A 14188-nucleotide genomic window follows, 5' to 3' on the forward strand; every position below is an offset into this window, starting at 1 on the left:
GAAATCATTGCGGCCTCTTCCAAGTCAAGGCATTGTTGAGCAGGCAAAAAAAAACAAAAAAATGGCGGCTTAAGACTCTTCCTCACTGTTACAGGGCTGACTAAGATGGCATCACGTCATGTTGGAAAGGCTTATTTTGTTTCTTTGTGATGATCACCCCATAAATTATCTGCAAAAGGGGTTTTAATTAACCCAAACACACAAATTTCACTCATGCACCACCTTGGAATTCCCTTAGTGTGCATGGAAAGTTTCAGGCTGCTAGGTTTCATGGTTTTTGTTCCGGACAAACGGACTGACGGACGGACACACACTGACGGACAGACACACACTGACATTTATTATTGTAAAGGTGTGTGTGTGTGTGTGTGTGTGTGTGTGTGTGTGTGTGTGTGTGTGTGTGTGTGTGTGTGTGTGTGTGTGTGTGTGTGTGTGTGTGTGTGTTTAGCTTGATTGTATTTAATTTGTTGCTGGGGTCGCACATGCCTGATGGGCCAAATGTCCTCCTCCCGCACAGAAGTTCCTTATTGTTATTTTTTGTGGATCCTTGTTAAGTTGTATTGGTAAGCTCGGCTAATGCTTTCCACTTCCTGTTCCTGTTGCCATGTTCGGTAACCATATACAGTAAATGTAGAACACAAAACTTATGCGTTTTTTATTCTACGTCTTTGTGAGTCAGGGAAAGCAATAAAAATTAAATAAACGAGGCAATGCTGCGCGAATTAATAACGAGGTAAAACGAGGTGTGGGGAAGAGGTGAAACGTGGTTTGGTGTTTTGCTCGTACCGTCCTTGAACAAATTATGATACAGTTTCTGGTACGTGGTCATTTAACTGTTTTATTTAAATTAAAACATTTCGGGTTAAACAAACACTCAAACTGCTTCGGGATCTTTTTCTTGGGTTTCTTTTTGCCGTGAAATCAGTTGATGGTTGATACTTGTTTGGTGCAACATTTGTTCCGTGACCCTCCATCCTGTTTCGCAACCCCCTACACCCTCCTGTTCTGCGACCCCTCTCCCTCCCCTCCTTTTCTTTAACCCCTCTCCCTCCTCCTCCTGTTCTGCGACCCTCTCCCTCCTCCTCCTGTTCTTTGACCCCTCTCCCTCCCCTCCTGTTCTGCGTCCCCTCTCCCTCTCCCTCCTTTTCATTAACCCCCCTCCCTCCTCCTCCTGTTCTGCGACCCCTCTCCCTCCCCCTCCTTTTCTTTAACCCCTCTCCCTCCTCCTCCTGTTCTGCGACCCTCTCCCTCCCCTCTTGTTCTGCGGCCCCTCTCCCACCTGTCCTCCTGTTCTGTGTCCCCTCTCCCACCTGTCCTCCTGTTCTGCGACCCCTCTCCCACCTGTCCTCCTGTTCTGTGACCCCTCTCCCACCTGTCCTCCTGTTCTTTGACCCCTCTCCCACCTGTCCTCCTGTTCTGTGACCCCTCTCCCACCTGTCCTCCTGTTCTGTGACCCCTCTCCCACCTGTCCTCCTGTTCTGTGACCCCTCTCCCACCTGTCCTCCTGTTCTGTGACCCCTCTCCCACCTGTCCTCCTGTTCTGCGACCCCTCTCCCACCTGTCCTCCTGTTCTGCGACCCCTCTCCCACCTGTCCTCCTGTTCTGTGACCCCTCTCCCACCTGTCCTCCTGTTCTGTGACCCCTCTCCCACCTGTCCTCCTGTTCTGTGACCCCTCTCCCACCTGTCCTCCTGTTCTGTGACCCCTCTCCCACCTGTCCTCCTGTTCTGTGACCCCTCTCCCACCTGTCCTCCTGTTCTGTGACCCCTCTCCCACCTGTCCTCCTGTTCTGTGACCCCTCTCCCACCTGTCCTCCTGTTCTGTGACCCCTCTCCCACCTGTCCTCCTGTTCTGTGACCCCTCTCCCACCTGTCCTCCTGTTCTGTGACCCCTCTCCCACCTGTCCTCCTGTTCTGTGACCCCTCTCCCACCTGTCCTCCTGTTCTGTGACCCCTCTCCCACCTGTCCTCCTGTTCTGTGACCCCTCTCCCACCTGTCCTCCTGTTCTGTGACCCCTCTCCCACCTGTCCTCCTGTTCTGTGACCCCTCTCCCACCTGTCCTCCTGTTCTGTGACCCCTCTCCCACCTGTCCTCCTGTTCTGTGACCCCTCTCCCACCTGTCCTCCTGTTCTGTGACCCCTCTCCCACCTGTCCTCCTGTTCTGTGACCCCTCTCCCACCTGTCCTCCTGTTCTGTGACCCCTCTCCCACCTGTCCTCCTGTTCTGTGACCCCTCTCCCACCTGTCCTCCTGTTCTGTGACCCCTCTCCCACCTGTCCTCCTGTTCTGTGACCCCTCTCCCACCTGTCCTCCTGTTCTGTGACCCCTCTCCCACCTGTCCTCCTGTTCTGTGACCCCTCTCCCACCTGTCCTCCTGTTCTGTGACCCCTCTCCCACCTGTCCTCCTGTTCTGTGACCCCTCTCCCACCTGTCCTCCTGTTCTGTGACCCCTCTCCCACCTGTCCTCCTGTTCTGTGACCCCTCTCCCACCTGTCCTCCTGTTCTGTGACCCCTCTCCCACCTGTCCTCCTGTTCTGTGACCCCTCTCCCACCTGTCCTCCTGTTCTGTGACCCTCTCCCACCTGTCCTCCTCTTCTGTGACCCCTCTCCCACCTGTCCTCCTGCTCTGTGACTCCTCTCCCACCTGTCCTCCTGTTCTGTGACCCCTCTCCCACCTGCCCTCCTGTTCTGTGACCCCTCTCCCACCTGTCCTCCTGTTCTGTGACCCCTCTCCCACCTGTCCTCCTGTTCTGTGACCCCTCTCCCACCTGTCCTCCTGTTCTGTGACCCCTCTCCCACCTGTCCTCCTGTTCTGTGACCCCTCTCCCACCTGTCCTCCTGTTCTGTGACCCCTCTCCCTCCCCCCTCCCGTTCTGCACACCCCCTTCCTTATTTATTATTTAAATTACAACTATAACAACAATCCTGTGGTTTATCCTTAGGTGGGATTCGCTGTGGGGAATGCAGTGGGAATGTATATTGCGCAAAACTATGAGGTGAGGAATGAATGTCTATTGACTCCTGATAAGTTCACTGAAAATGCTGTGGTGTAACATTTGGGAGGTTTTGAAATCATCATCACGTTCATGATTGTTATCGTACTGGTTTCACATTGCAAGCGTGTTTACGGTGACTGTGTCGTTCTTGCAAACATCTAGGTTGATTCGGCCTTTTCCTGATATTTAATGCTCGATATTGTCAGGTGGATTAAAAAAAAAACAAAACTGCAAAGGGAGTAATTACATTTGGCAATTTTAGAAATAAATTAGCCTATTTTAACAGGAGCGAGGTTCATGGAAGAGCAAGTTAGAACTGACATGGTGGGAGAGACATCAAAAGTAGTTTTGATAACTTCTAAAGTGACCAAGTAGTTTTTGATTCCATAAGGTTTTAATGCAAAGATATGATTATAACAAGTCAAAAAGAACATTTTATAATTAGAAGGGCACTCGGTAGAGTGCATACCTCCGCCAGGCTGATTGGTTTACGTTTTGTGTCCTACTGATTGGCTGGATCTGGATTCGGACCTTAACTAAAATTAGTTAGCTTGTTCTTGTCACCGAACCAACTCGCTCACCAAGTTTTGTCCGAGTCTGTCAATATCGTTTTTGAGATATCGTGCTACTGTGTGTATGTATGTATGTATGTATGTATGTATGTATATATATATATATATATATATATATATATATATATATATATATATATATATATATATATATATATATATATATATATATATTGTTTTTGGCCCTATCTCTCAATTGTGAAAAATAACTTCAATTCTTATATCTAGATTCGGATTTTCACCAAAATCTAATTATTTCGTCCTTGTCATATTATCCAATCTCTCCATCAAATTTCATCCAAATATGTCCACAACTTTTTTGAGATATATTGTTAACAAAGAAACAAACAAACAATTGAAATTGCTCATTGAGCAAGGAATTGCTGGAGTAACTTTGTCATATCCCCATGATCTCTGAAAAAATAAAAACCTGGAAATCAATTCGGTTCTTATAAATCGATAGTGCTGCTGTTTAATGAGTTATAGCACTTAGTTTGGTCATGATCATAACTTGGAAGTCAATCGGACTTGAAATGGCATTTTTATCGTAATTTTAAAGTTTTGACCCGACCACCCCCCTGACATTCGACCCCTGACCGCTAAGAAGGGTGTTGGTGTGACACCCCAATGAGACATATGGATGGATGCAGAATTGGAAGATGCACATTTTGGATTTGGTTTGAGGTCGATACGACCACTTTCGCGGACGTTATTGCGAAAATAAGAATTTCAGTTTTTTGGTGACCTTGACCTTGACCTTTGACCTAGATTCACCAAAAACGACAAGTGTCTAAGTTGGACCATGGCCGACGTCTGTACCCAGTTTGGTCATGATCGCTGAAACGGTGTGGCTGCTACAGGGTAAACAAACACACAAACAAACAGACAGACAGACTCACAGAATGACACACGCAACCGACCAACATATTTGCCGAAATCCGAAGGATTCCGGCAATTAACAGACAGACAGACAGACAGACGGGGGTGAAAACATAACCTCCATCCACCTTTATTGGTGGAGGTGAAAATGAAAAAAAAAAAAAAACGTGTTGGGATTGAATCCCCCCAAAACACGAACCAAACAAGGTAGGAATGGCACCACGATACACAACACCACAATCCTTTTACGGATTGCCATCACGACATATTTTGACGTTTTTGTTATCGATGCTGCTTGCTGGTTAGGGTGGCAGGCTTGGGATCCTAGAGTCCTGAGTTCAAATCCAGCTCGGCCGTTGAATTAATACCAGGTGGGGTTAACTCCCCTGTCGTCCTTCCGAGGTCTGCAAAATGAGTACCAGCTTGCTGGGATGATTGAGCCATTCGAGCATCCTGCGTCGGAGTGGCGACCCGTACAGGATTGTGCCCAAACAGCCCAAGACACTGCTTTGGTAGCATTGACGCTCTGTACAGAGTATAGTCCCATTGTATGGATGGATGGATGGTAATCCTGACTATAATTTACGGACTGGTGTTTGCATTTGTTTGTTGCGTTACTCCTCCTACAGTTCTGTGCCTATTAAATCAATACTAGCTACATAAGGTCAGCATGACCCCAGTTAATGTATAGGGGTATTTTTTTTAATCTTTGCCGATGGTCTTCGGGGAGTCAGGGGGCGGAGAACGTAAATTCTCTATGCAAATGTGTAAGGTGTAGCGCCGCCTCCAGGTGTGGGAGGATATTACAAGTCTCCCCCATTTCCAGTACAGTATTCCTGTCCCCACATGTTCCAGTGCGTTGAGGTGTTTTGAATTATAAGCAGAAGGTATGTTTTTGCATCATGCATGTAACCTGGGTTTTTTTTTTTTTGCGTCTCCAGAACTGTCATTTGCCTATGCACCACATGTTTTTTTTTTTCTTTCATTTTTTTTCATTTTTAGGTCATCTCTACCGAGATGACCAAATAAAGCCGGACCAAATGTCAGTCCGTCCGTACGTCCGTCCGTCAACAATTTTTCTTTCCGATCTTGATGAAACTTAGTATGTGGGTGGAGGTCGATGAGTGTTGCACAACGATATAACTTTTTCCCGGGTTCAAGGTCAGGGTCAAGGTCACGAGGTCACGTAAGTTATAAAAATCGCCATTTTCAAAACCTATCTCGTCTGCCATTCTACAAGATATTCGGCAACTGTTTATTGATTATGATAGTAAGAAATATTATCTTGTATCTAACCGGACAGATTTTTGAATTTCCTTTCCGTTTGATCGTCACGTAATCTGGAAGATGACCAAAAACGCCGATGCGATTCGCAAAGAAGGAAGGAAGGAGAAATGAAATATAAATATAAAACACATTTTTAGCCTTTTATATTTATACATTTTCTGCCGAAGGTGCAAAAGTTTCAAAACCCGAAATGTAAACGTCGGCATTTATTTTCAAAATATAATTTCGTGCGCACGCGCCAAAATGCCGAGTCATCTTTAACCAAACTGCACAGTCGAGCTGCGCAGTAGTCTTCAGTCATAACTGAACATTGAGAACTTGTGGTATTATAGAGATGACCGTCACCCCCGCATGGGGGTAATTTTTATGAAATGTTTTTTTTCTGATTTGTTTCACTCTATTTTTCCCGAAAGCTACTTTAGACATATTCTACGAGAGTGTAAAACCAGGCTGTGCATTGTCATGCCAATATGACGTCATCGCTTCGGTGAATTTTTGTGGTGTGTTAATCTTTAAATCCAATGAAAAAAAAATTTTTTTTGTCTTTGTACGTGTACCATACCCAGGAGAGAATGTCACTTCCATCTGATGAAATCATTGTAATTGCTTCAGCCATCATTGTGCTAAGGCACGGTGACATTTATCAACATTTTTGAAGATGAACAAGATGCGGATTTTTTCGATCTCTCGATCTGGTACTTTAGCGATGCATTTTGATGTATTTTTTATTCTTGGACGTTATGAAAATGTTCAAGAATAAAAGGCATGCCTTTTTAAATGCTTCTGACTTCACTCCATAGTCGTTTTTAAGCTTATCATTTTGTACACATTTGAATGGGCTGCCATTCCCCCCCCCCCATGCCAACCATGCATGTTGAGTACGATTGTACTCCATGATTATACAGGGTGGTGCAGAGCTGACTGATGCATTTCAGGCTGCTCTCCTGTCCGAGGGTGGGGTGGGGGTGGGGTGGGACCATTTTTCTAAGACTATTCATGGCAACGGGTGGAGGCCACCTTCTGTGGTGCGGTACCCGACAGTGGGTGCATTGTCTCTGGCTTCAGCCACACGTGTCGAGACTGTGTTTGGAAAGGAGGAGCTTGAGTCGAGAAGGGGCGGAGTCCAGAGTGGTAGGCGGGTGGGGTCGACGTAGTGTGGGCGGAGATGAGGGGGCAGAGTCCAGACAGCAGGAGGTGGGTCGTGGCGGTGTCGACGAGGTGAGGTGAGAGCGGGATAAAGAGAAAAAGCAAGAGGGACTGCTCCGGCCTTTATAGGACCTGCCGTGTGGGGAGAGGGGGCCACCCAGAATCAAAACGTCATCACCTGAATCGGGCGCTCCGATCGGCCGCGACCCCTCACGTGGCCCGCTAACTTGGGCTGGAAACCGCCTCACTTCGTTTCCGGCAAGACCATCTCAGACAGCGAACATATTTCGCTCCGACCCCACGACATGACACGAATCGCCCACACCGAAATTGGCACACGAATCGTCCTGCAAAAACCCCCGAGCTGTGCCCGGGTGACCGGTCGAGGCTCCCGCATGCCCACTCGGGAGTTCGACCAGCGTCGATCAACGTGCTCACTCCGCGCGCGCCAGTGGCCCACATTGTACATTCCTCGGCTCGATCGCAGCTTCGCTGGCCGCAGAGACGAGAAGACGTTCACCATCCGTGGAGAATCCACCGCTGCCAGCGAAGGCCGAAGGTACATCGCCATGGATAAATCCATGCACATTTCACGAGCGGCGTACGTGTCTGCCTTCGAGCACATTCCATACAGCGTGTACGATTCGGCCATTACGCACATGGCCAGCGCTCGTGTTCACATGACTCCGCTATCGTGTACACGGGGTGAACACCAATATGTGTCGGGTATTAAGGTTGAAAAGGAACAAGCCGCTTCTACTCCGCACACTCGTATCCCACCCAACATGGTGTGGAGTCATGTTTATCGGCCTCCGTACGTGTTTCTTGTGTTGAGAAAAACACCATTCGTGCAGCCTCTTAAGAGATATTCATTCACATGCCTTTTTTTAATGCAACGGGCAATCCTTCCCAGACCATCCGAAGCTCGAGTCGATAATCCCGCACCACCAAGCACACCACATGACTTGCCGCACACGCCGGGTTTAGAGCTCGCACAGGAACGAGGGCTCTGTGCAGCAATTTCCTCACAGTGAAGGCGCACGTGGCTTCCTTACCTCAGGAAGGAATAATCAGACGAAAAGAAGAGTAGGGATGAAATGAAGAAGAAAATTATTTAAGCAACCGAGCTATTGGATCATCGCAATGCACTCCCTCGTTGTCCCACTAAACAAAAGGAAAGGGACTATCTACACGTATAATAATGGAATAACTGTCTTGGGACACCTATCTGTTCTATGCATGCGGTTCCGAGAACCACAACAATATATATATATATATATATATATATATATATATATATATATATATATATATATATATATATATGTATACATATATATACAGTAGACCCTCGTTATAATGGACAGCTCTCTATAATGGACTTTTTTGCCGATCCCGTGGTCATTCAATATACTTTATGTACAAAAAAAAACTCTCCTTATAATGGACTTCTCTATAATGGACTTTTCTCTATAATGCACTTTTTCCGAGGTCCCGAGAGCAAAAATACTGTCCTTATAATGGACTTCGAGCGAGATTTCGTCAACAAAAACTATCATATCGGGCAATTATTTGCATTTCAACAGCCGAATGCACTCAGCTGTCCGCAAAGAGAAACTAGGAAATCCCTCAGCGTGTATGCGAAAGAGAAACTGGGGATTCCCAAATGTCAGCCAGTCTCACCTATTGATCGGTTGATGATCGCTCGTACATTTAGGATACAAGGGCCTGCTTAGAGGTTGGGTCCAGACTCTCTCGTGCCGCCACAGCATATCTACATTCCCTACACTGTGCATCGTGATACAGTAATGGGGAAAAGAAAAGCTATCAACGAAAGTGGAGATAATAGAAAAGGTAGAAGCCGGACACAAGCAGGCAAAGGTATGTCTTGACTACGCCTTGTCAAAACAAACAGTTTCAAATAAAGTTAAAGAAGCTTTTGAAAAGAAAAAGATGCGCACTGCTGCACACGGCGAACTTGATGAGGCACTACTGAAATGGTATACGCAGATACGAGCGAAAGGAATACCTCTTAACGGTCCTCTTCTCGTGGAAAAGGCAAAAGCCTTTGCAGAATTGCTGAATTTGAGAAAGCAGACAGTAAACTTGAGAAAGCAATTCTGTATGTTCACTTGTTTTTGGTGATTTTGGGTCATTAAACGGCAGCACCTCCGTATAATGGACTTTCTTTATAATGGACTTTTTTGAGCGGTCCCCCTGAAGTCCATTATAACGAGAGTCTACTGTGTATGTATGTATGTAGTGTTGTGGTTACCAAATTCGCAAACCACCATTCAGGTCCCTTAGGTGAGGTATCTCGGCAAGTATATGTGTAGTTAGGCCCAAACCCGTTGTCTAGTGGGAATATATGTCATTTATGCGAGCTGCGACTCTTCAGGATAGCCGTTTTTCTTTTACTATCTTTATTTTGGACCAACCGCCATGATTACCACCACAACCACAACATCAACCACCAACCACAACACCGCTTCACTACAACCGCCACGACCTTCACGTCACACCTCGCAACCGTAGCATCGCCACCGTTCTTGCCCCGCTGTGGGTACCGGTGTTGGACTCGTGCAGGGCGCACGTTGAACAGCGTGTACAAAATCACGGATTTTGTGCTTCAAAAACGGATCAAAAACGACACACGCCCACTTTTTGCCGTCCAATCGGTGAGCGAGGGGCGATTTGGCCCCGCCTCCAGAACGATCGATGTATGCAAATTTGTGGATCAAAAAGCCTTCACGCCCACTTTTTCTCGGGCCAATGGGGAGCGAGGTGAAAGGTCAAAGGGAGGGGGTCAAAGGCGAAGCTACGGGGGGATAAAAGGACGGTGTTCGTCAGTCAGCAGATCGAGAAGGAGTCGGAACGGAGGGGACGAGAGTGGAAGTCTGGAGCCCGAAGCCTGCAGTAGCTGGAGAAGCTGAAGAGAGTCGAACGAGGAGAGCCCAAAGAAGAGTCCAGGGTGGAGAGTCCAGAGGCGGAGAGGCGGCCGCGGCGAAGGCAGACGAGGGGGTGCTCGCGACGGTGCCGGGAGCTGCTGCACGCCCGAGGAAGGCCGGCAGCGCGACCTGGCCGAGGTGGAGACGCACACCAGGGATAATAAAGATCCTCTATACCCCGAGCATCAGCAACCCCCTCCTGTTTCCCCCCGCGCTGAGATAGTGCGACCAAGGGGGCCCCCTTTCCCACCCCCTGCCAGACACCGTCCACGAGGCCCGCGGGTTGCGGCGCCATCGCCGCTCCGCGTCTCATCACCAGACGGGTAGGCGCGACCCGGTCTCGGCATCAGGCCCGCCTCATCCTTGAGGGTATTTCTTTTCCTTGGTTTTGGGTATGTGTTGTCGGCGCCGTCTGTGAAGTAGAATTGTATAAGTGTTGCCGTGTGCTCGGTAGTCGGTATTAGCTCTGCACTGTGTTTTCACTTTTATATTTGCTTTTTGTGTAAATGGAATTGTGTTTTCTTTTTTTTGTGTGCTTTTGGTGGAATTGTATTTGTGTGCTTCCCGTGTGCCGCGAATAAATGTGCTTTATTGTTGAACTGTTCTCCCGCTTCGCTTCGTCTTTTCCTCTATTGAATCCCCATCTTGCTTCACGTAAAGGGTTGGTAGTGGGCTGAATACGCCCGATAATTAATCGAACCGTCGAGGTCGACGATAACACCGCTCGGTTATTCTGATAGTACGGAACGGGTCGCTTAAGTGGCCCGTGTCCGAAGTCGACCTGCGGCGAGGTGCGATCGCCCGGTCTACCCTCCGCGTGGGTACTTAGGTAGGTCGAATTTGGCGAGCAACCCTATCCCACGCGGGGGCTGATTGGCTCGATCGCGGTGAGACCGAAAGGTCCACCCGTGACTGGTTCCCGGCGTTAGTCCGAGAGGGTCACGACTGGATTGTCCGTCTGGTGGGCGACGTGCCGCGATTCGAGTTACGTGGCCGTCAGCACGCTGGCGGGCGCGAAAACCGCAACAGTATGTATATATATATATATATATATATATCCAAGTGTTTGTGCATTATTCGTTCACGGCTTAACTGGAGCACATCGAGACCCAAATTTTAGGTGTTGGTCCTGTCAGAGGAGGACAGAGCAAGGTTTTAAGCTAATTAATGTAAAAAAGGTCCACAAGTTGCCACAGGACTACCCTGAGTGCAAGTACTAAGTAGTTGTTACACTGTCCGAAAGGACCTCAAACAAGGAAATGATGTTGTTTGGCTCATCATTGCCGAGGTGCACTTCTGGGTGATTTTTTTTTTTTTTTTTTTTTTTTTGTTTCAGCTTTAAACTTCAATCTTCTCGATCGTTTATTAAATCCAAAATAACCCGATCTTGACAGGGTGACTCAACTTGAAAAATGTGGAAACCGGATCTATGGGACGTGGCACTTTAAAGTAAATTAATCTTTATTATGATGACCATGTGTGCTCACCTACAAAAGATGTATGTATATATATATATATATATATATATATATATATATATATATATATATATATATATATATATATATATATATATATATATATATATATATATATATATACACACCAGAGTAGTTTTTTACGTCCACCATTTGTGATGCATGGAAGTTATATTTTTACCCGTCCGTTTGTTGTCTGTGTGCAGGACATCTCAAAAAGTTGTGGACGAATTTGGACAAAATTTATTATTCACGTTGGGTGTATGGCAAGGACGAATTGATTCGATTTTGGTGAAGATCTGAATCCGGAACCGGATACGAAATTTATTTAATTTCTAAAGTGATTCTTCAACATTGAGAGATTGGGCTAAATACGATATATTTATTGGGCCTGATATGTTCTTGTGGGTCAGGCATTGCGCGGCAGAGGTATGTGCTCTACCGAGTGCCCTTCTAGTTAATACAGTGGCAGTAAACACGCAATAAATATAATTTATTTTGATGTCGATTGTGCTGCCCCAATCTCTGGAGGTGAACTATTGTCGCACTTTGTCAACACCTTGTTTGTACATAAACAACAGTGTCCATGTTCTTGCAAATAAAACAATACCTACAATGTTTCAAGCACAACAAAGAAAAAAATGGAGAGCATGAGTCTGTCTTTAAGAGATGACCTCATATGTAAATCAGCATGATGATGAACTTTGCAAAATTGATATCATTCCATAGTAACCCCCTTTTTCTCTAATTCCTTGCTTCCATGAGACATTGGGCAATTTGTTTTTCTCTGTGCTGGCACACGGCCAAAGAGCGATGCAGCTCCATGTCCACATGAGCAAGAAATAAGCACAAGGCAGACACCATTTCAAGTCATGTCTCCATAATAACTATTATTTATTAATTTCCTGCCGAGGCGTGCGTCGTATTCTCAAGTGAACGTAACTGCATGAGGGTCAGCACCGTTTTAAAGTGAGTTGGACTGACCACAGGTGGCGTCACAAACAGATGAACGGGTGATGTCTCAACGTGCTGCGGTCACAGTGCCAAGGTGCTTGTGGAGAAAAGCAATGTTTCCTGATTGGATTAGTTTGTACATGTGACATTCGACATATGCTCACTTGTTTGAGTTTGCCCTTTTCCCAAAGGCATCACACATATTGCCGGTAAAATGTCGTGCCCGTTTTAATCACAAGGGTGCCTTTTCGCAGGACTTGGAGCCTAATGTAGCTGTTCCGTCACCATTTTATTATTATATGATGGCAGGAACCCTTTCGACTAAAGCATGGTGGATTTGGAAGGAGCACACAAAATTAAATACAGTATTGTAATTCTTCTTGAAGCAATAGAAAAATATATATAAAAGTACACAAAAGGAGTACATAACAACAACAATAAACACCAACAACCACAACCAGGAAGACGACTATTATATGACGATGATGACTTTATAAAATATCCTTTTTTTTCGTGTTTCGCTTCATTTTACATCCTCGTTGCGACTCGTACAGGAAATGTTTGAAGTGTAACATGACATCTCTTGGTTAAACCCGTCGGTGAAGCGACGGGTCTTATCTGCTAGTTTTCCAAAAAAAGTTAGCTTAAGAAGGAATAACTGAATGTCAGATTAAATTCCATCTTGAAACAAAATCTGCAGAGGGTTTTTTTTGGGAGACTTTCACACTGCTGTTTTGGAATATTGTCTTCATGTTGGAGTGAAGTAGTGATGGCAGATTAGTTGTCGGCCTGGAGACAGGTCGTCATTAGATTGGGTTAGTCATGGCCCATTTATGGATGGGAGCTTTGTTGACTGGTAGCCTAGCTTCCACCAATGTCATCGCTGCCTTTGAAAATGTAAAACTGCCGAACGATTAAAAAACTGACTTTTGTTTCATCCAAACTTCCGAAGGTTCCTGACGTGGGAAAGAAGGTGGAGGAATGGAAGAAAGCATTGAATTCAAAAAGGAAGAATGGGGATGATAAATGATGGTGGGGTCAGTGCCTGAATTTGTGTCCAATGTGATTGTCAAGATCAATGTTTTGAGGCAAGAGCCTTAATTACTCCATAGTTCTAAAACTATCATAAATTTTTGCATTTGGTGCACCCCATATCTCTGGTAAGAGTCATAAAGATCGCACTCTTCTTCTTCTTCTTCTTCTTCTTCTTCTTCTTCTTCTTCTTCTTCTTCTTCTTCTTCTTCTTCTTCTTCTTCTTCTTCTTCTTCTTCTTCTTCTTCTTCTTCTTCTTCTTCTTCTTCTTCTTCTTCTTCTTCTTCTTCTTCTTCTTCTTCTTCTTCTTCTTCTTCTTCTTCTTCTTCTTCTTCTTCTTCTTCTTCTTCTTCTTCTTCTTCTTCTTCTTCTTCTGTATTGCTGGATCAAGCTTTATTTGAATTGTTGGGTTTGCATTAGCATTCTCTCTGGACCAGCTGCAGTGTCCATCAATGCTATGCGTTTTATTTTTTTTTCCATCTTCCATGGCCAGTATTGTACGGAATTTAAAATGCAATTTGTGGACAGAGGTTGTGCATGAACTTTGACCAATAAAATAAATGCCCATTTCATAAAAGCACGTTTTGTTTCAAAAATCCTTCTGCACAGCAAGATCAGTCTTGCAAATCTACAATGAGCAATCTGATGACTTCAGTGATTTTGAGGCAGATACCACAATGATGCAAGGATTTTGAGCCACCTGTTCCTGTCTGACACTTCACTGACCTTTTACCCTCTGTGCTTCAGCTTACAGAAGCTTCTATAGCTGTTTTTAAAAAGTACATTTCGGTGCTGCAGGAAAAAGGAAGGATAATGCTTTTAAGTGAGCATGAATCATTTTTCTAATTTTGACAGCGCTGTCACTTGTTGATATGATCCAAGAAGCTGCAGAACATGC

The 14188-nt window shown here is 45.7% G+C and overlaps 1 protein-coding gene across 1 annotated transcript; it reads left to right on the top strand.

Moving 5' to 3' along the window:
• Positions 1–608: 608 nt before the first annotated feature.
• STMP1 (short transmembrane mitochondrial protein 1) lies at positions 609–13867 on the top strand. The gene is made up of 3 exons (XM_085884217.1): positions 609–817; positions 2941–2994; positions 13211–13867. Exons 1-3 carry the CDS (start codon positions 803–805, stop codon positions 13286–13288), a joined length of 147 nt encoding a protein of 48 aa, XP_085740343.1. The 5' UTR covers positions 609–802; the 3' UTR covers positions 13289–13867.
• The last annotated feature ends 321 nt before the right edge of the window (positions 13868–14188 follow it).

The sequence above is a fragment of the Eptatretus burgeri genome, chromosome 6 (genome assembly GCF_056783735.1).
Source record: "Eptatretus burgeri isolate ZD-2024b chromosome 6, Ebu_testis_v1, whole genome shotgun sequence".
NCBI lineage: Eukaryota > Metazoa > Chordata > Myxini > Myxiniformes > Myxinidae > Eptatretus > Eptatretus burgeri.

Bases quoted from the DNA above. Each gene is read 5' to 3' on its own strand.
- STMP1 (XM_085884217.1), top strand. The intron at 2,995-13,210 runs GTGAGGAATGAA...AAACTTCCGAAG, and splicing joins ATATTGCGCAAAACTATGAG to GTTCCTGACGTGGGAAAGAA.